We start from the raw sequence: 26,537 nt of genomic DNA on the forward strand, positions 1-26,537 counted from the left end.
GCTGCTATACGCCGACGTAAGCATACACGCACTAAACAAAGTGTCTCGATGACGATCTTGCTTCCTATTGGCTGCTGTTCTTCCTGTTCCGTCTCCAGTTTTTCTGGACTGGGAAAATCCGTATTTGACAAGCTGGTAACCTGTGATCATGGCGTCTGCTGATCCCTATCCCATGTCCTCCATCGTAGATGACTTCAACTATGGGTCTAATGTCGCCTCGGCCAGTATCCATATCCGTATGGGTGAGCCTCAATCTGTGTGTACAATCAAGTGTCCAGCTGTGACCGATCTTACCTGTTGTACAGGAATCCTTTTTGGCCTGGGATGGTTAGATCTGCCCACAATCCGATTGTACGATTTCATATCAATCTACCTTCTATGTAGTGCAAGGACCAGCCAGATAGCATAGCTAACATATGACCTCTTATTTGGAAAATCTAAAGGAGATCGTAAAATCAGTTTCTATAGTGTATTGGCAGCTTCAGATCTACCATCAGCTATGTAGTACAAGGGCCTCTCTCTAATTCCATACTAGTTGAATGGATTGTTTAGGTATGAACTCATATTACATAGTTTTTGGTAAATAGAAAGGAGATTGTATCGTATTTGGCCAGATCTAAAGTGTATGTATAGCCAAATCTGTAATTAACATTTTCACTAGGGCAGAGAAAGGGTTAAACCCCCATCTGTTTTTTTTTCTTTTCTTGCGGTGTCCCCAGTTCCTGAAGATGTAACGGTAAGGCAAAAAACAGCCTTAAAGCAGTTACCGCTAGACTTTTTATTTTTTCTCCCTGCAAGGTATATAATAAGTTATAATGTGCTAGTATGCATTGCATACTAGCACATTATGTAAAACTCACCATACAACGAAGTTGTTCCAGTGACGTGATGTCAGCTCTGCAGACGCTTCCATCTTCACCCGTCTTGCTTCCGGGTTCGCGGGCTCCACCTCTGTGACTGGCCGGAGCCGCTATGATGTCACTTTTTTCATGTGTTTTAGCACTAAAAATAGAGCCTGAAAAACGCCTCTCATGCCTCCCCAGTGTGGAAGCCCGAGTGCTTTCACGCTGAGGCGGTGCACTTGAAAAAGTCGTGCAAGCATCATTTCCCTGCTGCTGCTGCTACTTGTGAGAGATAATTGGTTCCGCCCTCTATAGGAAACACAAATCCGATACAATTTAATAGGCCCCTCCCTTTCCTCTGACCCTCAGTTGTTTTGTGTTTCCAGACCCTCCAGGAGCGCCGACATGGTTTTTGTTTTCTTAGGTCTGGTAACTGTGGTTGGTGGAATGTAAGAAAAAAATGGGGGGGGGGGGTGTCTGGTATGTGGCATTAAACGTACATATTTGCAAGCACGCTACAGATAGTCAATTACATCCAATTCTTTTATTGAAGAATGATCACATCACAAAAGACACATACATGCCTGACGAAGGGGTCCTGCGTGAATCTGAAGCGTTGCACTATGTCTTCTGTGTTGTGATCATTCTTCAATGAAAGAATTGGATGTAATTGACGATCTTTGTAATAGAAATAAACATGATGGGTCCTCTTTATTGAGAGATCTGGGGTCAAAATTACCCCAGATCTCTCAATTACCTTTTTAAAAGCAAAAAAAAAATGCAATTTTTACTTTGAGGAAAAAAAATAAAAGAAATCCTGTCAATCTGCTTGAGGACCAGAAGTGACTGGAGGTCAGTCCGGTCCTCCATGGGGCATAGAGCCATCGGCTGCAATAGATGGGTTCTGGGCTTACTGACAGCTCTGGTAAGCTCAGGAAGCAATTGGGGGGCACCTCTCCCGCTGCCTACAAAAGTGATTTGACGCCACTTGGACCACTTTTATCTGAAAGCCGGCCGCCTGACTAAACAAAATATACCGGGGTTATGGTAACCAGCTGCTGCTATAACCACCGGTATTTAACGTCAGTTTACAAAGACGTACGTTTACAGTTAGGAGGTCGGCAAGTGGTTTTAATAAATCAACCTCAGTCTCCCAAGTTATGGAAGCCCAGGAACAGAAATGTAATATATTGAAGCTTATGAGTCCTTAGATGTAATGGTTGCATTCGTTTTTCTTTTTTCCTTTACTTCCAACTAGTGATCCGGCCAGTAACACAGTTCCTGTCCTAGGGTTACAAAGCTCACTCTCTGTACTGTATCTGTAGAGCAGTAGCATTATCACCATAGGACAGGACTAAACAACACTTCCTCCTACAGTGCAGCACCGCTAGATTAATGGCAGGATCAACAGGTATGACCCAACTAAATTTATAGGTGCCACTCAAGGCTCCACCAGGTCCTCTTTTATGTAGCAAAGGCTTGGGATGCAGACAAGGAGAGAGCTTGTCCCAGCTGTAATGGAAAAGTCCAGTAGAAGGTGTATGACAGCCCCAGCCTGGGCTCCAACCAGCCCGGGCTGAGGCTGTCATATACCGTTTTCTTTGGTTTTGCAGAGATGTGCGACTTTCAGGACTTTTCCCTTTTCTGTAAAGAGGGCATTATTTCCACTGACCGCCAATGTAAGGAACATCCTTTCCCCTTACTACCATGCTAATGTGCTGTGAGCTCAAAATGCAGTAACTTATGTCGGGTTCCCTGAGACTTGTAAGTTATTTTAAGGGGTCTTGTTAAAAAGGTTGAGGAACTCTGTTGGTGAGAAATAATAGTCTGTGTTCTCTGTTATGTATTGTTTGGTAGTGATGCTTTATTCCAATATTTACCAAAGTATTCTTTCCCCTAACCAGATTTTTTACGGAAGGTCTATTCCATTTTGTCTGTACAAATTATTCTGACCACCGTGACAGCTGCAGTATTCCTCTATTGTGACCCAATCAAAACCTTTGTTCATGAAAGGTAGGATAGTGTCTTTGTTATTCTACATAAATGTGAATTGCATAGATGGAAATGTCAAAATGACTACTATAGATGACAACGTTAAATTGCACCTTTTACTATTGTATGTTGTTATGCCTTACCTTGGCTGTGGAAGCTGAGCCTGATATAGACAAGCAGTGGGCAAAAGACAAGTCTTCCTCAGTACTGGCTTACCATGCCGTGCTCCATACTGTGGGTTTGATTTATCATTGGCAAATAGGCTGCTGCACTTTGCAAGGACATTTTCTCCAGAGTTTAGAGAATATAGTATACTGTAGTGAAAATAAATTTTACAAAGAATACCCAATTTTGTGCGGGCAAAATGTATGTAAAAAAAATATATTTTTGCTTGCACATGATTGGATAATGGAAATCAGCAGAGCTTCACTAATCTCTGGGGAAAATTCCCTTGCAAAATGAACAGTCTTTTTGCTTTTAGTAAGTTGACCCCTGTGACTCTGCATGGAGATGACCATCTTGTTGGAGAAGGAGTTCTTCCTCGTGTCAGAACTACGATTCTGACTAATGGAGGGGTAATCGAGCGGCAGCTGGAGAGGTTCAGAAACACTGAGAATGGATGAAGCAGAATATAAGAGACATGTTTCTCCAGGACCTGGGTACGCTTTTTTGGTGGTGGTGACATCACCAAATCTCCAAGACTAGCCATCGGAGATCAGTACCTGTAGATATACAGGTACAGTGCCTTGAAAAAGTATTCATACCCCTTGACATTTTACACATTTTGTCATGTTAACCAAAAAAACATAAATGTATTTTATGTGATGAACCAACACAAAGTGGAAGGAAAAATGATAAATGGTTTTTGAAATGTTTTACACATATGAGAAAAGTGCGGCATGCATTTTGTATTTCCACCCCCCAAGTCAATACTTTGTAGAAGCACCTTTCACTTAGAATTACAGCTGCAAGTCTTTTAGTGATGTCTCTACCAGCTTTGCACATCTAGGGAAAGACATTTTTGTCTGTTCTTTACAAAATAGCTCAAGCTCTGTCAGATTGGATGGAGAGAGTTTGTGAATAGCAATTTTCATGTCTTCCCACAGATTCTCAATTTGCTTTGATTGGGCCATTCTACACATGAATGTGCTTTGATCTAAACCATTCCACCGTAGCTCTGGGTGTATGTTTAGGGTCATTGTCCTGCTGGAAGGCAGTGTTAATTTCGTTGACTAAAATATTTCCAACGACTGAATTACCGTATTTTTCGGACGATAAGGCGCACCGGATTATAAGGCGCACTAGCAACGACCGGCTAATATAATGGATATTTCCATATATAAGGCGCATCGGACTATAAGGCGCACTGGATTATAAGGCGCATTTAATGAAACACAACTCGGATGCGGTACTGTAAGTCAAATTTTATTCAACTCTTTAGCAATAACCATAAAATGGTCTATAACAATAACTCTTAACACTGTTCAATTAAATACAAAACCAGACACTCACTTTTTCACTTTATTCTTCAATAACTCTTAACACTGTTCAGTTACCGGTGAATACCGTACAAAACCAGACACTCATTTTTTCACTTTATTCTTCTCCCGCAAATCCATCAAATTCTTCATCTTCAGTGTCTGAGTTTAACAATTGGGCGATTTCAGCATCAAGCACGCCCGTATCCCTCTCATCATTCTCATCAGTATCCGAGTCAGGCTCGTTGCTGTCATCGGTACCGGTACTTAGCTGTTCAGTGATAATTCCGGACTTCTTGAAAGCTCGGATTACACTGGTGACTGATACCTTCGCCCAGGCATCCACGATCCACTGGCAGATAGTGGCGTAACTCGCCCGGCGTTGCCTCCCTGTGTTGGTGAATGTGTGTTCGCCTTCTGTCATCCAATGCTCCCACGCAGCTCGCAGTTTAACTTTAAACGACCTGTTGACACCTATATCTAGTGGCTGCAGTTCTTTGGTTAATCCACCCGGAATGATGGCAAGCACCGAATTAGTTTTCTTCACTTGGGCTTTGACAGTATCTGTCAGATGGGCGCGCATGGAGTCACAGACCAATAGGGATGGAGATTCGTGGAAAAAGCCACCCGGTCTCTTGACGTAAACCTCTCTCAGCCACTCACTCATCTTCTCCTCGTCCATCCAGCCCTTCGGGTTAGCCTTGATGATGATGCCAACCGGAAACTTTTCTTTTGGCAGAGTCTTCCTCTTGAAAATTACCATGGGTGGTAGTTTCTGGCCATTAGCCTGGCAACCGAGAACTACAGTGAAGGATGACTTTTCGTTTCCTGTAGTGCGTATAGATACCGTACTGGTCCCTGTTCTCTCGACAGTACGGTTTACAGGGATATCAAAGGTAAGGGGGACCTCGTCCATGTTGGTGATGTGCTCTGGTCGGATTTTCTGTTCATTGATCTTGTTCTTGCAGTAGGTATGGAAAATGGCCAGCTTTTCTTCGTAATCCTTTGGCAGTTGCTGTGACATAGTGGTTCTTGTGCGGATAGAGAGATTCCGCCTTTTCATGAAACGGAAGCACCAAGAGGGACCTCCTCGAAAGTCGTTGATCTCCATGTCGCGTGCGATCGCTGTTGCTTTGAGTCGAATAGAGACAGTAGAGACGCTTCTACCTGCGGTTCTCTGTTCAATAACCCACTGTTCAATTTTGTCCTCCAACCGTGGCCATCTTGCTTTGTTTCCTCGGAAACTCAGTTTGGTCTTCTTTACCTGGCGCAGGGCATCTTCTTGCTTCCTCCACTTTCGTACCATTGATTCATTAATGTTGAATTCTCTCGCAGCTACTCTATTTCCATGCTCTACTGCATGACTGATAGCCTTCAGTTTGAAATCCGCTTCGTAAGCATGTCTCTTAACAGGAGCCATTTTTGGGGCAGCGGGTATACCGTAGAAAATGAACGAATGAATGTGCACACCTCCTGACTAAGATGGCCGTAATGCCCAATCCAAGCAGTGCAGCTTCGTGAGCATTACGGCCATCTTAGTCAGGAGGTGTGCGCATTCATTCGTTCATTTTCTACGGTATACCCGCTGCCCCAAAAATGGCTCCTGTTAAGAGACATGCTTACGAAGCGGATTTCAAACTCATCGCTATCAGTCACGCAGTAGAACAACCTGAGAGGTTTACGGTACGTCAGTTTACGGTAAGAGACCGGGTGGCTTTTTCCACGAATCTCCATCCCTATTGATCTGTGACTCCATGCGCGCCCATCTGACAGATACTGTTAAAGCCCAAGTGAAGAAAACGAATTCGGTGCTTGCCATCATGTCAACAGGTCATATATAAGGCGCACCGGATTATAAGGCGCACGGTCGATTTTGTGAGAAAATTTAGGCTTTTACGTGCGCCTTATAGTCCGAAAAATACGGTATTTGTAAAAAATGTTGAAAACCATTTTATCATTTTTCTTCACAATTATGTGCCACTTTGTGTTTTTCTATCACATAAAATCCCAGTAAAAAATATTTATTAAAATTTCAAGGGGTATGAATACCTTTTTAAGGCACTGTATGTTGCTGTTGATGTAGGAACAATAATTGCAACTGCAATTTGTTAGGAGGAATTCAAGAAAAAGGTATTTGGTGAGAATCTCCCTTTAAAGACATGTCAAGAATGCATTTCAAATGATTACCTTCTTGTAAAATGTGCTCTGTTTGGGGTGTCTGGCTTCCGATAAAAGGACGACTAATTCTTAGAATAAGGGTTGGATTTACTTACAATAGGGATATCAATACAATACAGTTATAGATAAGATGGGGTAACAGGGTAAGAAAGGGGTCTAACACTCACACACATTCTCTCAGGATCTCTCAGGCCAGGGTCCTCTTTATCCAGACTTGAGACCCACACCCCTGCTGGGGAGGGGCGGAGGTTGGCAATCAGTCATTTGAGCCAAAATTCATAAGAAGTTCATTCCTCTCCCAGTGTACAAAAAAATATATATATATATATATTTTGCGCTGAAAGTGACAGTTGTGAATTATTTTTACAAGAATATATAAATCTTGCAGCTGCTGTACACAAAGTGCTAATCACTTGAAAAACAGAAACATGCAAATATATATTACAGTGCTCGCAATAATAATGACTTAAACCATCACAAAATCCAATTCATTAGTGAGTGAATGTCCATAGAAAAATGAAAAATTTGAGGTGCGCACCACTCCCTCCTGTGTCCCCACTCACCGGATGGAATGGACCCTTAGCTTTTCAGTCTAGGGGTCGTTTCATCATTTCACCAGACAGCTCTCACAAACTGATAATCATCCATAGAAATTAGTACCCAAAATGAAATAAAAGGAGGGAACTATAGTGAAGTTTTAATTGTGCAAGTAGAATGGATACTTACAAAATGCAGAGTAAAACCAGGCCTAAAGTGTCAGAAGATTGCAAGTAGGAAATGCCGATATTCGCATGCGTTCCACCGATAACTGGAAGTGATGTCTGTTGGACTCGGGACCGGAAATTTTTTGTGGGTACTAATTTCTATGGATGGTTATCATGAACATGTGAGAGCTGCCTGGTGAATTGATGTTAAGCTGCCATCCCTGGCCACCTATATAAGCCTGAAATGACCCCTAGACTGAAAAGCTAAGGGTCCATTCCATCCGGTGAGTGGGGACACAGGAGGGTTTGGTGCGTGCCTCGAATTTTTGGTGCACTTTTGTACTTTATGGATTGTAGCACATCATTCATTCCTCTCCCAGGCTCTTCTTTAGCAGATAGACACATGTGTCCATCCAATTTATCACCTCTCGAGCCCCATGCTGGCCCGGTGTGAGGGGGGCAGTTGAATAGCCTCAGGTATCCCATTAGGCAGATGATAACGACCTTGTACATTCTTCTGGCCCTGTTTACTGTGGGCTGGCTGTGATGGAGGAAGATGGAGGCATCCGTACACAAGTATTATGTATCATGTGGTATTTATCATCTTGAAAATGTCAACACTAGTTTGGATAATTTATACAAATAAATTTGCCTCACATCAAAGTGATGACGTCACTCCCACGCATGCGCACGGGAGCCGCCACTCGCGGCATATCGCCGTTAACAGCGGTTACACATGCGCCGTAGACAGCGGTGTCTGTCTTTTGGCAAATCTCTCCTAAACCGTATAGGTTTAGGAGATATTTCTTGGACCTACAGGTAAGCCTTAATCTAGGCTTACCTGTAGATCAAAGTGGTTTTGTAAGGGTTTACAACCACTTTAATTAGTAATGTGTAAGAGAGAGCATCACAAAATTAATGTGTTTTCTGCTGCTAAACTCTATGAAATGAATGCAATCTTGATGGTGCCTTGCATGAGCTGATTGCCTGCCAGCATGAAGGAAAAGTGCTCAACACGGATCGGTTTTGCCTAGTAATATCATTAACTTCAGTATCATGTGGTATTTATCATCTTGAAAATGTCAACACTAGTTTGGATAATTTATACAAATAAATGAGAAAAGCTCTTTAACTCCTGTATTTTTTTTATTTTTTGTTTCTAGCCCTGCTTTACTTTTAATCTGTGCCATCGGATCACTAGGTACAATTATTGCCTTGACCATCTACAGGCATCAACATCCAGTGAACCTGTATCTGTTATTTGGATTTGTAAGTCTCTATTTCATTTCTGATGGTAAAATGTTAATCTGAATTTTGTAAGTCAGTGTGTTTAGTATTTATTTATTTTTTAAAGATGGTGGATTTTGTATGCAACAACATGCAGATTTTACACAACTCTAAAAGTATAATTAAAGAACAGCTACCCACTTATGAAATATTGCCAACATTTCACATCATAGTTTGACATGGGTATACAAACAACCATATGTGTTTTTGAGGTTTGAACAATATTGTTTGTTCTGTGGGGAATAGAATATACAGAATGCCATGTATACTGTATGTGTGTACAGTTGTGCTCATAAGTTTACATACCCTGGCAGAATTTATGATTTCTTTGCCACTTTTCAGAGAATATACATGAGAACACAAAAACGTTTCTTTCACTCATGGTTGGTGTTTGGCTGAAGCCATTTTATTATCGATCAATTGCGTTTACTCTTTTTAAATCGTAATCACAACAGAAACTACCCAAATGACCCCGATCAAAAGTTTACATCCCCCTGGTGATTTTTGGCTTGATAACATGCACACAAGTTAACACAAAGGGGTTGAATGGTTATGAAATACAATCATCCTCGTGTGTGTGTATATGTATGTATGTGTATATACACTACCGTTCAAAAGTTTGGGGTCACATTGAAATGTCCTTATTTTTGAAGGAAAAGCACTGTACTTTTCAATGAACAATATGGTAACCGGGGTAATTGGCGCTACCTACAAATAAAACTCCTTATATGTATGTATATAAATATATGATCCCAAATATATCATGTATTCATCTTAAGGAATATATATATATAATAAAAGGAGGTATAACCCCAAAAAACTGCTATTCTGCGAATTTTAATTTACAAGCTACTCAGATGTCCCAAAAAACAACAAACAACAACAAAGTTCCTACTGTAGATTAATTCCTGAGATTGACAGATAGTTCCAATAAACAAAGGAAAAGGAAGAACCAAAAAACCAAACAACAACAAACAAGAAAACAAAAGATTTGTATCTGTATCGCTAAAGAGCAATATTCTCTAAAATCGCATTATCGCCAAAATATGGTTAAATAAGCAAATTCCCAGTAGGAGGCGTGTGTGAATGTGCTAGTGAAATTATAATCCCAAATATGCAAACTATAAGTGAAAAACGCTAATATAGACATATATAAAAGAATTTGCTGCCTAAAATTGCATTATCGCCAAGATATGCAAAGAACCCAGTAGGAGGTGTATATAAAGGTGCTTAATGAAATTAAAATTCAAAATAATACAACCTATAAATGCAAAATGCTAATATAAGCATATATATGAAAGACCAAATTATTAATAGTATATAAAAATTATATCAAAATTGTATCAAAAAAGTGCAAGTGAAAAAACAAAAACAAAAACAAAAAATATAAAAACAAAAAAGCCAAAAAAATATATATATATAAAAAAGCAAAGAGTCAATTAACCCCCAAATTGAAAAAACAATCCATAATAACCAAAAGTGCAAAAATAGTGTCCAAATTTCCAAAAAAATCTTCAATGGTGCAATTACAGAAAGTTCAAATGTGACTATAGTGCTTCTTGTGCAATCTCCAACGTGACTTCTGTGTTCCCCCACAAGGTCCCCCACTCACCAGAAGAATACACCCCTGCAGGGGTAATTCGCCTTGAAATCAAAGTCTGCCGATATCCAGCTCTTCATTCGCATCCAGAGAGAGTTTTCTCAATCCCTGCTGATGTCCAGCTCCTCAATCGCAACCAAGGGGAGATTTCATATATCCTCATAAGAAAAAAATTGTAGTCTCCATAGTGTGATTTGTATAAAAAATCAATTTATTGCCACAAAAATATAAACCAATAAAAACATAAAAAATGATAAAACGAAAAAAACAAATCTCATATATTGAGACAAGATGTGGAACCACAGTCCATTAAAAAATCACTCAGCCTCCATATATAAATAAATGGTAACGTTCCAGGAAAACAGATAAAAAATCCTAGAACAAAGCTGAGAGAAAGGTAATAACCATACGCTAATGGCACTTTATCCCAAAAAGACACAAAGGACTAAAAACCAAAAAAACACAATGTCCCAGGGTATAACCTGTTGTCTAAGGTTACTCCAGTGTTTGTAAGTCCCCCAAGGATAGAGCCCTTCTAGCGCGAAAATTAATCCGAACGTGGAAGCCGCTCGGTGGATACGCAGCTACGGCTTGCACTCCAACTGCGCTCCAACGAACAGAACTGACGTAATAGGCGTAACTCCGTCGAACGCGTTTCGTCATTGACGTCTTCAGCGGCGGTGTCACGCTACTACGTCTTACAACTCAAATAGGAAAAAGCCCAGATTGAGCAGCATCTGATTGGCCAACGTTCGTGATTGACACCCAAACAGACAACAATGGGCTGTACCCTGTGTCTGAAGGAGTGACAACCACCGTATCCAATCCGCATGTTGTTACCACCCAGTTCCAAGCCAGAAGGCGAGGGGAGGATATCCAAAAAAAGAATTTCAAAACTTTATAGTAAGTTAGTAGAATGGTGTTTGGTACTATTACACTTTTCTCTTATCTATTATGTAATATAATAAGACAAGGTTCCCTCTTATATATATATATATATATATATATATATCGACTTGTTTTGAGGGCCTTATATTCATTTGGGATTATCCTAAGTGTTGCTGATTGATGATTGCATATGCCAACTGTGATATGTATGGGCATGATTTGGTTCTCCCCTCTTTGAAACATCTAGATAAATGCGGATCCATTAAATATAGGTTGATATAATTATTATTCTTTATTTATATTCATTTTTTATATTTTTTGTTTGGATATGATATACTACTTCTATCTGCTATCCTTTCCTACTTCCCACCGTTGTCGAGCGCGGTTTTTCCTTAATTTTACACTTACTTTTCAATGAAGCTAACTTTAAACTAGTCCTAACTTTAAACAAATATACTCTATACATTGCTAATGTGGTAAATGACTATTCTAACTGCAAATGTCTAGTTTTTGGTGCAATATCTACATAGGTGTATAGAGGCCCATTTCCAGCAACTATCACTCCAGTGTTCTAATGGTACAATGTGTTTGCTCATTGGCTCAGAAGGCTAATTGATGATTAGCAAACCCTTGTGCAATCATGTTCACACATCTAAAAACAGTCTAGCTCCTTCCAGAAGCTACAAAACTGACCTTCCTGTGAGCAGATTGAGTTTCTGGAGCATCACATTTGTGTGGTCAATTAAACGCTCAAAATGGCCAGAAAAAGAGAACTTTCATCTGAAACTCGACAGTCTATTCTTGTTCTTAGAAACGAAGGCTATTCCATGCGAGAAATTGCAAAGAAATTGAAGATTTCCTACAACGGTGTGTACTACTCCCTTCAGAGGACAGCACAAACAGGCTCTAACCAGAGTAGAAAAAGAAGTGGGAGGCCGCGTTGCACAACTAAGCAAGAAGATAAGCACATTAGAGTCTCTAGTTTGAGAAACAGACGCCTCACAGGTCCCCAACTGGCACAAGGAAGGCTATCACTCCATTTTGCAACGCCATGCCATACCCAGTGGACAGCGCTTGATTGGAGCCAATTTCATCCTACAACAGGACAATGACCCTAAACACACCTCCAAATTGTGCAAGAACTATTTACAGCAGAAGCAGGCAGCTGGTATTCTATTGGTAATGGAGTGGCCAGCACAGTCACCAGATCTGAACCCCATTGAGCTGTTGTGGGAGCAGCTTGACCGTATGGTACGCCAGAAGTGCCCATCCAACCAATCCAACTTGTGGGAGCTGCTTCTAGAAGCGTGGGGTGCAATTTCTCCAGCTTACCTCAATAAATTAACAGCTAGAATGCCAAAGGTGTGCAATGCTGTAATTGCTGCAAAAGGAGGATTCTTTGACGAAAGCAAAGTTTGATGTAAAAACAATGTTATTTCAAATACAAATCATTATTTCTAACCTTGTCAATGTCTTGACTCTATTTTCTATTCATTTCACAGCGTATGGTGGTGAATAAGTGTGACTTTTCATGGAAAACACAAAATTGTTTGGGTGACCCCAAACTTTTGAACGGTAGTGTGTGTGTGTGTGTGTATATATATATATATATATATATATATATATATATATATATATATATATATATATATATATATATATATATATATATATATATATATATATATATATATATATATAATGTCAAAAAAAATGTCAATGAGTTTCTGGACTCCTGACAAACCCTTGCATCTTTCATCCAATGCTGCACTGATGTTGATGTTTCTGGATTAATGAGGAAAGCAAAACGATTGTCAAAGGATTTGAGGGAAAAGGTAGTTGAGCTGTATAAGACAGGAAAGGAATATAAAAAGATATCTATGGAATTGAGACTGCCAATCAGCAGTGTTCAAACTCTCATCAAGAAGTGGAAAATGAGGGATTCTGTTGAAACCAAACCACAGTCAGGTAAACCATCTAAAATTTCAGCCACAAATGCTAGGAAAATTGTTTGGGATGTGAATAAAAACCCACAAATAACTTCAGGTGAAATACAGGACTCTGAAAACTTGTGGTGTGGCTGTTTCAAGATTCACAATAAGGAGGCACTTGAAGAAAGATGGGCTGCATGGTCGAGTCACCAGAAGAAAGCCATTACTATGCAAATGCCACAAAGTATCCCACTTGCAATATGCCAAACTGCAGAGACAAGCCTCAAACCTTCTGGCACAAAGTCATTTGGAGTGATGAGACCAAAATTGAGCTTTTTAGCCACAACCCATAAACCCTACATTTGGAGAGGAGTCATCAAGGTCAATGTAAACAGGAAGAGCCGTTGAGTAGAGGAGAGCCAATTGGCTGCTCTCCTAACAAGGGGGTATGTGCTGATTGTTCATCAGCACAGCCCCCACCCCCCCCCCCTCTCCTAATGCCCTCCCAGAACCACCAGGGATGGCCACCACACTGGACCACCAGGTATGCCACCCTAGACCATGGGGAAATGCCAGAGCCCAGGCAGCTGCCAATCAGTGAAATCTATCAGTGCCACCCATAAGTACCCATCAGTGAAGGAGAAAACGTATTTACAAAATGTTATAACAAAGAAACTTTTATTTATTTATTTGTTTAGCAAAAAATAAAAACCGCAGAGGTGATCAAATGCCACTAAAATAAATCTCTATTTGTGGGAATAAAATGATAAAAATTTAGTTTGGGTACAGTGTAGCATGACCACGCAGTTCTCATTTAAAAAGTGACAGCACTGAAAGCTGAAAATTTGGCTTGGACAGGAAGGTGTGATTGTTACCTGTATTGAAGTGGTTAATGATCACCTGAATGTCAAGGCCAAACAAGAAAATCCTTCTAATGGGTGTTTGATTCAGGCATGATTTAAGTTAACAAACATCTTAAAATGTTCTGATGACTGATGAGAATTTCGCTGCCTGGTTTCAGTTTCAGGATATTCCCTTAAAGTAGAACTCTAGGCAAAACTTTTTTTTTTTCCCCCATTTTGAATTGATTAAGGGAGGGGTATAACCCCTGTCCGATATTTGTTTGTTTTTGTTTTGTTTTGTTTTTTGCCATCTGTGTCCCAGAGATTTCCTTTCACTCCCTGGCCCATAGCCAAACAGTAAATCTCAGAAAATTTAGGGAATTCTTTGGGGGACCTCTGGGTCACCAGAACTAGTGTCTCGGTTTGGAAGATTCCCCTCTATTACTTTTATGGGGACAGCCCAAATTTTGGTATTTTCTTTTACTTGCACTTTCAATGATAATGGTAAACCGGATAAATAGAGACGGTGAATGTCATTAATGGGGTCACAGACAGCAATAAAAACTGACAGGTGTTCTAATACATCTCCACTCTATCCAAAACTAAAAAAAAAAAACGCTCAAGGGCAGGCGCGGTCCACATTTAAAAAGGGTCTTTGGTTTCCAAATTCCAGGTTCGAATTCAGGCAAAAATTTGGACTTGATTCACACCTGAATAAGTGAACAGGGACGCATCGGACCCCATGTTGTGAGCCGCAGCTGCAGCATATGTGAACCGAGCCCAAAACTTATGACTTGATTCAGGCTTGGTTCGCACATGTGCGGTGCGAATTGAAGCTGTTTTCCCAGCTAATGTACAAAGTAGTTGTTCAGTTCAATTTTTGATCAGGTCAGGATTGCATCAGTATAGGGTTAGGATTTTATCCTGTTCACAACTGAATGACGTGCAATTCAGAAGCGTTCCCATAGAAATCAGTGAGCCTGAATTCGTACCTGAGCCGGAACGCACTGCTCAGAAAACAATCCGCACTCCGGCTGCACTGGACATATCTGAGCAGGCACAATAGAAAGCAATGTTCTTTCACATGTGAAAATCAATATAAGGGCACTACCCAATGCTAATTATACTAAAACACAGTTACCATTGTGCAACAAATAGTACATGACACTAAATGAATAAAGTCCATATAGAATTCATAAAAGTTCATAGGCATTACAGTTTCAAATTTTATTTGTGCAAAATAAGTGCCAAGTGGTGAAAAAGATTTAACTGTGCAGTCCGTGCTCCCCTCTGTGTGCCCTCTCATTCACCAGATACTAAGGACTCCCATGACAGACGTCACAAACGATTGTGCGGATGGCTGGGCTCTGTTGTCCCTCTGGCTATATCTCGAACTGTGGCGTGGGTTGTCTTCAGTGCTGTCGTACGTTATAAATAAATGGCAGAGAGAGAGTGATATAGCGTAATTCCATTTATTCCATAGAAAACATCTTTATCCACTCGCATGTTAAAAACCTATGACGAGTATAAAAACCCGGATCCGGAATTAAACCCCACCCCCACCCCCAGCCCTCGGCTTTCACACTGCAAACAATGGAGCAGCAGTTTGAGGGCGGATTGCAGGCGCTATTTCTAACGCTATAGTGCCTGCAAAACACCCTGATGTGAAAGGGGTCTTAGGCTTTGACAATAAAACCTAGAAGCTGATTGGTTCCTATGCACCAGATTCTGTATGCACCTGTTTTAGTAAATCTCCGTGTCCTTTTAAAAAAAAAGCCCTAACAGTTTGTACATTTCATTAGTAATTGGAAAGATGGGAATTTACTGACTGATATAATCTTTATTTTGTAGACTTTACTGGAAGCTGTTACTGTTGGAATTGCAGGTAACTGATTCTTTTTTAGCTTTTGAACTATGGCTATTGTTTTTTTTACGTGTTGTATATTTATGCGTGCTTATTGGATGTTTCCATTGATTTCTCCATTTGTATGTATTTTTCAGTGACGTTCTATGAGGTGGCTGTGGTTCTACAGGCATTTCTACTGACTGGAGCTGTGTTCCTTGGCCTTACTGCATACACTTTCCAGACCAAGAAAGACTTCAGCAAGTTTGGGGCTGGGTATGTTTGTTTGCAGACACTTTAGAACATTAGGATTGCAGTTGTTTGCATACACTGTTATCCGTGCATTTAAACTGAACATGTAAAGCTGGTTTTATGAGTTTTGTGTCACTTTAGTTTTTAATGATTTAGAAAAAAAATCTAATACTAGCCATTCACACTTTAGTATTCGTAATATTGCTCTCCTTTGTTGTTAATAATAAAAAATAATCTCCAGAATACTAAGTTTTTCTGTTCATATCTTAGCAAGCATATAGACACCCCATGCATCCAGCAATAAAGTTGTATTAAACCCAAGATCTAACCGCTTACCAATCATGATGATGTAGTGGCTGTATTACTTTTCTTTTTAGGCTTTTTCCATCTGTATTCCCCTGCTGATCTGGCCAGTAACCTCCCCCCTCCTCTACTAGAGTGCCTCCACTTGGATGTGTGTGTGCAGATTTGTTTTCAGTGTTCCTTTTTTTATTAATTTTTAAAACAATTTATACATATAAATATCTTTCATCCAAGTTGAACTTTATATTATTATATATCTACTTAAAATATCATCTTTCCATCCTGATGTCTAATGACTTGTTCTAAACCATCTGACATATATTTCTTTACCATGTCAATACTCCATTCATCCCTATCTTACTCTTACATTTATTTCCTTCCATATCATTCTTCACTATCTTATTTTCTATTCATATAAAAAAAAAAAAAAAAAAAGGGGGGGGGGGGGGCAAGATTTGGACAGCAGCATTGTCAGTCTTTCGTGGGAGGAAAGTGTTAGATGTACTAGCAGGTAACAAATTGAAGCTGAACTCCAGCTAATACTTTATAAGCAGTTACAGCAAACATTTATTTTCCTTTTTAAAATAAAAGCTTTACATAAATGCTGATCATTTTAATCACTCCTGCCAGTGTTCTTTAAATGGTTTGTCTCATCCATGTAATCTGATACATACTGTTGGAGACTTTGCTGTGAAAAACAGACTTACTGGCTTTAGCACAAAGTGAAAATATAAAAAAAAAAAAAGACAAAAAAAGGAAATTAATATAGCCATCAAATCTAAGAATTGGTAAACCCAAAAGCAAACTATTCTATTGTAGCTTAGCCACTTAAGCCCCGGACCAATTTGCAGCCAAAGGACCAGGCCCTTTTTTGCGATTCGGCACTGTGTCGCTTTAACTGACAATTGCGCGGCCGCGTGACGTGGCTCCCAAACAAGATTGGCGTCCTTTTTTTTCCCACAAATAGAGCTTTCTTTTGGTGGTATTTGATCACCTTTTGCGGTTTTTATTTTTTGCACTATAAACAAAAATAGATTGACAATTTTGAAAAAAATTCTATATTTTTTACTTTTTGCTATAATAAATATCCCAAAAAAATATAGAAAAAAACATTTTTTTTCCTCTGTTTTGTCCCGATACATATTCTTCTACATATTTTTGGTTAAAAAAATCTCAATTAGTGATTATTGATTGGTTTGCGCAAAAGTTATAGCGTTTACAAAATAGGGGATAGTTTTATAGCTTTTTTTTTTTTTATTGGGACTGCGACATTATGGCGGACCCATCGGACATTTTTGACACATTTTTGGGACCATTGTCATTTATACAGCAATCAATGCTATTTAAATGCACTGATTCCTGTGTAAATGACACTGGCAGTGAAGGAGTTAACCACTAGGGGGCAGTGTAGTGTTATGTATGACGTTATGTTTTTTTTTTTTTTTTTTTTTTATTGTAGGGGGTGTGGCCTGGCATGTGACGTCACTGATCGTCCTTCCCTGTAAAAGGAAACAGACGATTGGTGACAGCACACAGGGAAGCAAGGGGAGAGGTTTGTTTACACAGACCTCTCCTCATTCTTCAGCTCTGCGACCCGATCGCGGGACACCAGCGGCGATTGGTCCCGCGGTCACGGAGCACAGGACTGGGCCGGGAGAGCGCCGCTGCACTCCCGACCCACGGCTGGGCACTTAAAAAGCAATGTACAGGTACGTGCTTGTGCCCAGCCGTGCCATTCTGCCAGCGTACATTGGCATGAGGCGGTCCTTAAGTGGTTAATACTGCCTTAATGTCCAATCTATATATACATCTATGTGTCTTTCATGCCAGGGCATGCATTCATATACCCAGGCCTAGGGCATTCCTTCCATCATCCTCTCATAGCAGTTAAACCTTTTATTGATTTATGCATTTTTTTCCCCCCTTTATTTACTAATATGTAAAGGAAGCTTACTGGTTGATAACACACTTTTTTTCATCTTGTTGTTAAACTGCTATCTATCTGCATTTATTGAAAATCGCACACAATAAATACAGGCCAACTGTAGTGTTTACAACCCTCGTCTCTTAAGCCTGGTGCCCAATATAGGTTTTCCGTTCAACGTGTTTTCAGCCCGTGTGTACCCGGCTTTAGGACAGTAAACAATTACCCATTTACCAATCAGAATAAGTATCTGACGGTACAGTTGGTATTGGACTTTTTTGAATAGAATTCACAAACGATAAGTCTATAAATTTTATTCTATCCGTCCTGAGGATCTTTCTTTTATCATGTAAATGCAGGTCTAGCTGTTACACAAAATTGCTAAATATTATATTTAAATCATCTATCTCTATCGTACATTCATTGCTTATTAAATTTAGTGTTAGCAAAACCAGCTCATATGGACCACTAAAGCTGGCCACACACGTTACAATCAGAATGTGCACTGTGCATTGTTTTTGGTACATATAAAACAATGTGAGGTCTTACCTGAGTAGATATACATAGATGCTGATAAATCTAAAAGTGGATAGTAATGTATGTAGCCAACCTAACACCGCAGGGTAGATATAGGAGGGTATTTACAATAATTCCTTCACACGTGTTACATATTATGCTATGGTAGTTTAGTGGCACAGAGTTGCTGGGCTTTGTGGGATGATACATAGTTATGCTTTGCTACTACATGGCGCATGTAAATGAATTAATAAAAAGCATAAACTACTAACTGTAGTAATTGTGTAGCTAATAGTGCTTACAACTAAAGAAGCTGTTTAGGTAAGCTGCTAAAACACTAGTTGAATGTGACTAACCGGTGCTAGCTATACAATGACCTGGATAAATAAGAATCTTTGCAGACATACTAACTGTTTATTTTACTTTTGTAGGCTCTTTGCTGGATTATGGATTTTGATCCTTGCTGGATTTCTTAGGGTAAGCTTTATTTTTAGTGTTTTGTAAGAAGACAAAAGTGAGTGATGACTGATTTTTGACAATTTGTAGCGGTGCTCAGGGAAAGAAATGAACATTTGGGGCAGATTTTGAATCTGAAACGTTACTGTTAATCAAAAGGTTGATTTGGGATCTCCTCGCAGATATGAGACTGTGAGCATTATGTCTATTGTTTTTGGAAGCCTAACTCCATGTTTTACTGAACTTTAACCACCAGGACCGAGCCTCTTTCTGAGATTTGTTGTTTACAAGTTAAAAGCAGGGTTTGTTTGTTTGTGTGTGTTTTTATTTTTTATTTTTTTTGTTTTGTTTTTTTGCTAGAAAATAACTTAGAACCCCCAAACTTTATCCTTTTTTTTTTTTTTTTTTGCTAACACACTAGAGAATAAAATAGTGGTCATTGCAATACTTTCTGTCACTGTATTTGCGCAGCGGTCTTACAAGCACACTTCTTTTTTTTGGGAAAAAATACACTTTTTTTTTTTTTATTCAATTAAAGAGGGATTCCGCCCAAAAAAAAAATATTAAAAGCCAGCAGCTATAAATACTACAGCTGCTGACTTTTAATAAATGGACACTCACCTGTCCCGGGTTCCAGCGATGCCGAGGCCGATCGACCGCTTGGGCCTCGGCTGCTGCCGCCGCCATTCGAGGTGAGGGAATCAGGAAGTAAAGCGAATCGGCTTCATTTCCCGGTTCCCTACTGCGCATGCGCGAGCTGCGCCGCGCAATAGGAAATCTCCACGCTGTCACTGGGACCCGTGTGTGTCCCAGCAGACAGCGCGTCAGGGCAGGAAATGGCGTAGACTCCCGTGTCTAGTCTTTGACAGGTATCTCCACCCCCCTCCCCCCTGAAAGGTGTCAATTGTGACACCGGAGGGGGGGGGGGGGGGGTTCCGATCAGCGGAGGTTCCACTTTAGGGTGGAATCCCGCTTTAAGACACCAGTAAAGTTAGCCCCCTTTTTTTTTTTTTTTTTTTTTTTTTTTTTTTTTTATGAGAAAGATAATATTACGCTGAGTAAACTGATACCCAACATGTCACGCTTCAAAATTGCGCCCACTCGTGGAATGGCGACAAACTTTTACCCTTAAAAATTTCCATAGGCGACATTTGAAAAAATTCTACAGGTTGCAATGTTTTAAGTCAGACGAAGTCTGGAGCTAGAAATAGTGCTCTTGCTCTACCGATCGCAGCGATACCTCACGTGTGGTTTGAACACTGTTTTTATATGCGTTCGCTTCTGCACGTGAGCTGCCTTTTTTTTAAATTTTTTTACACAGTTTAAAAAAAAAAAATTCTTTTTATTCCTATTACAAGGATTGTAAATATCCCTTGTAATAGAAAAAAAAAAGCATGACAGAACCTCCTTTTTAATGTGAGATTTGGGGTCAAAAAGACCTTAGATCTCATATTTACACAAAAATGCAAAAAAAAAAAAAAAAATTGTCATTTTAAAAGTGACCTTTTTTTTTTTTTTTTTTTTTTTTTTTTAAGAGCTATGGGCCGAAGTGATGTTTTGACTGCAATGATATGAAGACAGGTGGGGGCCATCTTCCCCTCACTCATCTCCATGACAGGCCACAGGAAGGATCCAATTGCCTTCTGCCGATGGCTCCGGTATTCGGCAGAGGACACCGGCTCACAGCGGGAGGGGGCCCTCTCCCACCGCCAATAAATATGTTCTCGCAGCGAATCTGCCGCAGAGACCACTTTTATCTTAAACCGGACCGCTCACTGAAGAAGAGGATACCGGGCTTATGGCAGTTACCTGCTGCCATAACAACGATATTCTTCTTCAAACAGCCGATGTGTAACAATTGTGGGTGGTCCGGAAGTGGTTAAATAGTTTGTTTGGACCAAGCTGTTCTAAATGAATGAATTCCTTCACTAACCTATGCAGCAGCTGTCAGCACTACATTTAGTCTCAGCTACTTGCAGTATACAGCTCTGCGTTCTGGAAGCAGGATAGGAACTTCCCATCCTGCTTCCAGAACAAAATCAAACTGTAATGAATACAAGATGTCCTCTGATTGGCTGAGGTGGAGAGGCGGATAAGGACACGATCTCCACCTCAGCCAAGCAGAGGAGGCCTTGTATTTATTCATAAAATGCAAAGCCTCCTTTTAAATGGCTGAGCTCAGCCTGACTTTATTTGATTTCCAGAGGAAAGTTAGGCTTTGAGTATTAAGCACCTTTTATTACTCCTTCCTGGGCTAGGCCATATTGTCAGTGTGTCTAAAAGTACTGTTGATATCACTTGATGTGCACCTTTCCTGAAATAATGGCTGTTATGACAAACAGTTTTTGTATTTTGATAACTGTAGCCATGTCACTATACAACATTATGAATTTAGGCCCACGAACATAAAATGTTATATGTTGCAGCTTACAAGTCCTTTGATTTAGTGGCTGCATTTGTTTTTACTTTTCAGGCTAAGGCTTTTCAGCGAATACACAAAATATCTGTTGCTCTTGCCAGAAATGCAGTGTCCTTGTCCCTTCCTGTGGGATGATATGATAATAATCCTATTTGCGTAAACTATTAGTCTGGGTTCACACTGTGTGCGGACGCTGCTCGCAGCAGGGGTCTGGGTTCACACTGTGTGCGGACGCTGCTCACAGCAGGGGTCTGGGTATGCATTTTTGCCTAAATTTGGACCTGAAATAAAGCCAAAGACACACAGGATCCTTGTGTAATGCACTCCCCGGCAGCTCCGGAGACGTGTGAACCAGCTCCAGTGAGAGCCAGTCAGTCTCCTGTAATGCGAATTGGATGCAAAGAAACACGCATCCAATTTGCTTAAGTGTGAACCCAGCCGAAAAAATAAAGGCTGAACCACAAAATCCAACCTTAGTGGCTTCCTCAATAAATACAGTGGGGGAGTGGAGAATCGGGTATGTCATTTGTAGGATTGCCACGTGAAAATAAAGGTGGGAAAAGCCTGAAAAAAGAAAACTAATGCAGCCAACTCATCTAAGGACTACAGCACATTAATTTCCTGTTTATGGGTTTAGATGCCTCTTGCAGATGACCCTCGAATGCTTCACTTGCAGTATAATAGTTTGTTCTAATTGTCCACTGAAAATGTAGATAAAAAGGCACTAGAAACTGAAAAAAAAAAAAAAAATTAATGTATTAAATGCTGTTAACACATGCATTAACTTCATACAATTAGCAAAATGCAATATCTATTGTGATGGTGGTCCCCTTTTGGTAACTGAGGTGCTAGAAAGATTTCCCCTATTTCTTCTCCTGATGACAAAGATGTCACCAGGGAGGAAGTATGGGAAAATAAAACAAAACATTGACCGGAGTTTAAAAAACATTAGCCCTCCCTTTTAAAGTATACAAAAAATAAAGGTGTCTTTTTTTGAGATTTTCTTTAACTTCCTGTCCTGGTTACAAATGTTTCCAGCAAGAAAAAGCCCGGAGAATTCACCCCATTGGAACCCCATAGAGCAGAGGTATCCAAACCACACCCAGATGCAATCCACTGCAGGATTGCATCTATTCCTCAGCAAGGGTTGGGTTCCTCCTCTGATGCAGACATGATATAAGGGGGGGCTCTGATGGAGGACGTTGATGTAAGGGGAAATCTGATGGGACTCTAATTTAACGGGGTACTTCTAAGGCAAACGCTGATGTAAGGGGGGGGGGGGGGCAATAGGGTATCTGCTATAAGGAGGGGTTCTGATGGGGATTCTTATGTAAGTGGGGGCTCCTAAGGTGGGGCTCTTATGGAGACCTTGATGTAAGGGGCTACTGATGTGGGGATGGCTCTGATGAGGACCCTGGAGTAAATGGGGACTCTGCTAAGTTTTACTGAAGTTCTTTATCTTTTGCTCCAAATCATATCCGGCTGATTCCATAAAAGTAAAACGTGTTCATTCATATGTTATTCGTTGATTTATAAAACTGATTTTTTTTGACCTGCGAATATTTGTATAATGTGCATGTGGCCCTCCTACTGAAAAGTTTGGTGACCCCGGCCAAAGAGCAGTAAAACGTTCTGGTGGGAGTTGCACTTTTTATGGTTTCCTCATTTTATGTTCTGAATGGTTGTTTGATCATTTGTTTGTAATGCATCTGTGGTCATTGTAATACTCATACTTTGTACTTTTTCTTTTGTCAGTTCTTCTTCTACAGTGAGACTTTGGAGATTGTGTTAGCTGCTGGAGGAGCTTTGCTATTTTGTGGATTCATCATCTATGATACTCATATGCTGATGCACAAATTGTCCCCAGAAGAACACATTCTCGCTTCCATCAACCTCTATCTTGATGTCATCAATCTCTTCCTTCACCTTTTACGCTTACTGGAAGCCGTAAACCGAAAATAACTTGCAGTACTCTTTTATTCTTGGAATTAAAACTCAATTCAAATAATGCAGTTTAATGATTCCATTCATATTTAGCCAAACATGCTGTTTTATCAGTGTTTTTCCTAATAGAGGATATTTATTGCAACTTCTTCAGGATAAAACAGACAAGATTGCACAAGAGTAGTAAACAAAGGAGTTAAATATTTCATCTTTAAAGCATTGAAATGCATTCAATCAACCAAGTTTCAGTTTATACCTCCTAGGCGATTTTGCACTTTTCCTACTGCAGCTGTACTGCAATACAGCTATATTCATGGTGGAGTGGAAACTATACTATAACAATTTTCTGCTATTTGTATTATGTTCTGTTGTGCGAATATCAGTATATTTCCCAGGATGTTTAATGGACTTAATTTGCATAACGGACTGTATTGGCGTTTAAGTCTACCCAGAAGTAACTAAATTTTGGATGGCTTAAATGTCCAATAGCTGCTGGCTTCCTGAAAATCGCACTGGGAACAGATCCATTGGCCTTAAAGCCAGCAGTGTGTGAAGCACTCCAGTGTAGAAACTTGCAGCTCTCAAAACCTAAATGCCTACCATTTTAACTTCTGAAGACAAACCATACTTTGACACACGGGGGCTTCTGCTCTAAACAATTATGTACAATGTGCTTCTATCACTACAATAAATTAAGTTTAATGTGACTGTGAAAATAGTTTATTTGATTAACTTTCTAGGTTAGAGTAAATCCTGGTTTCTTAAATTAAGGTCTAATATTAACATTTCTAATTTTAGTTTACACTGTATATGACATGCCTAATAGTATTGGTTTGTATGTGTTTGATGCACAAACTGCAATTGGGGAAATTAACAGACATATGAGAGCTATTATTGCTGGCCTGTTTGTAAAGGTGAAGGCCCCCAAGCTTTCAGCACTCAATAGTGAGTCACTGCCCTGGAACAAGCATTTGCTTATTAGGTACCTGTTTAACATTCTTATCACCAGAATTAAATATAGCTTGATAACCCTTCCGGGGGATCCTGTGCACATGGCACTTGTCCCCATATAAATCCATACAGGGGTTTCTGAGTTGTGTTGGGTAGTTGGCTCCACCCACACACCTACCTACCTATTTGACAACCCTGATCAACAGCAACAGGGTGGGTTTCTGAGTGACAGCTCGGGAGGTGAGGAGGCATGACATGCAGTTTATACAGAACCTAATCTGCTTGATCAAACATTGCTGTCCAGTGCCATACATTCCCATCTCCCTGTTTAGTTTACACTGAATCCAGTGCTGCAGCCTTCCATACAGTGCGACAGCGGAAACTGTTGGCTTGTGTGGTAAATGATTGCAGAATTTTCATTTACAAAAACACAAGCTAACAGCACAAGCAGGTACTACAGTAGGCTGCCTCTGACAAGTGCAGTATGCAGTGGGGGCGGGGCTTAGTGTTGGCTGTAACTCCACTCATGGGAAAGCCCAGACCGAATGATTTTATTTAAATAAGACAGTTTTTATTGAATTTAATTACCACTGTTTCCTCTGGTGATAGTTCTTCCTTTTAAAGTGGATGTAAACCCGATTCATGAAATTTTAGCTGGGCACATATATCTGCAGTATTTTCTTATCTCTCTTCAGAGCACTATGTCCCGTAGCTTTCTCCTGCTCTGTTCTTCTGTTATCAGCCTGATACCTCCTGTCAAGTTCTCCATCACAGAGTTTTGTGTTGGGGAGGATGCTATAAATAGATTAGCAGAGCCCCTGAATGATTCAACAAACAGCTGAAAGTCTCTACCTATGAGGAGAGGAGGGATGTGTGCCTTTCCTCCAATCAGCTGTCTTGGCTGTATGCCCAGGCTTCACTGCAGTGCTAACCAGGAAGAGAAAATCTAACGTGCACTTTCTGAAATGTATATACAGCTGAAGACAGCAGATATACATGTAAAACGTATGTAGGGAGATTTTTTTTCATCTCTGGTTATCATCTGAGGCTGTTCACTTCACTGGGTATATGTGGGGATTTACATCCACTTTAATACTTGTTCTGGGTCAGTAACATGGGTAAGCCTGGGAGCCTACACTTTCACAAACAAGTCCGCAATTCCTCTTAAAAGCTTCCTTTTTAAAAAGTTTTTTCTTTGTTTTACACAAACCCATCAAGAATTAAAGCTACCTATAGACCTCAAAGAGCAGTTCACCAAAACCTCTTTCTGTGAATGCTTTTACTATGTATGCTAAAATCCTCTAAGTATGCATGTTTATGGCTATGGATGGGAAAATAGAAATTCGGTAAAAGTAGTGACCAGAAAGCATTGAGGCTAGACGTGGCCCAGCAACCAGAAATTTCACAAAGTTAACAATGGAAGCCTCCATGACTTTCTCAGTACAGGTCTAACCTACATGGTCAAATAAGTTCACAGAAAAAGTTTTGCTAATTGATCTCTTTTTATTTCATAAGATACTTGCCCTTGCCATGTCCAGTATTTTAAGTGGTAATTTCTTCAAGATCACTGAATTTCAAAAGGAAAATCATGAATTTCACTGATCTTCAACATATGCAGTATTTTTGTGTGGATTCAAAGACACTTCTTGCCAATAAAAGTTTGATCATTAAGTAATTGAAATTCTTTTGTGTGTATTGTGTCACATGTTTCAAATTTACTCACATTTTGTAAGCATCCTGAAGTAATTTTATAATCCTGTTTTTTTGAATATATCTGGTATGATATTAACAAGTAAGCGGGCCATAGATGATTAGATTTTCTTTCCTTCCACCGCCGGAGCCTTCCTGGCCAGCAGAACACCATGATTACTACTAGCAGCTATAGCCGCCTGCAGTAATCCTGTGTGAAAAATCCGACAGGCTGGTTCGGACAACTTGGGTACAATCAGCCTGCCCATAGATGGATCGAATCCCAGGATGGTCCCTGCTGAACCGGCCGAATTTCAATCCATGTATGGCCAGCTTTATTCATTGTTTCACATTTAGGAACCCTTGCAGCGTAAAGTAGATCCGTAGCCAAACATTTTTATTTTGGATAGACTAGGGAAAATTTTAACCTCTGTCGGTTATATATATTTTTATTTTTTTCTTCTTGTTCTGTAAACAAGACGAGCAGTGAGAACAAAG

General features: G+C 40.0%; 1 protein-coding gene across 1 annotated transcript; it reads left to right on the plus strand.

Moving 5' to 3' along the window:
* Nucleotides 1–69: 69 nt before the first annotated feature.
* TMBIM4 (transmembrane BAX inhibitor motif containing 4) lies at nt 70–26,025 on the plus strand. Its single transcript, XM_077470076.1, has 7 exons — nt 70–242; nt 2,747–2,855; nt 8,358–8,463; nt 15,594–15,627; nt 15,744–15,861; nt 19,012–19,057; nt 23,211–26,025. The coding sequence occupies exons 1-7, from the start codon at nt 149–151 to the stop codon at nt 23,415–23,417; spliced, it is 714 nt and encodes a 237-aa protein (XP_077326202.1). The 5' UTR covers nt 70–148; the 3' UTR covers nt 23,418–26,025.
* The last annotated feature ends 512 nt before the right edge of the window (nt 26,026–26,537 follow it).

The sequence above is a fragment of the Lithobates pipiens genome, unplaced genomic scaffold (genome assembly GCF_037356315.1).
Source record: "Lithobates pipiens isolate NorthernLeopardFrog02 unplaced genomic scaffold, aLitPip1_a1.2 Scaffold_8, whole genome shotgun sequence".
Classification (NCBI taxonomy): Eukaryota; Metazoa; Chordata; class Amphibia; order Anura; family Ranidae; genus Lithobates; species Lithobates pipiens.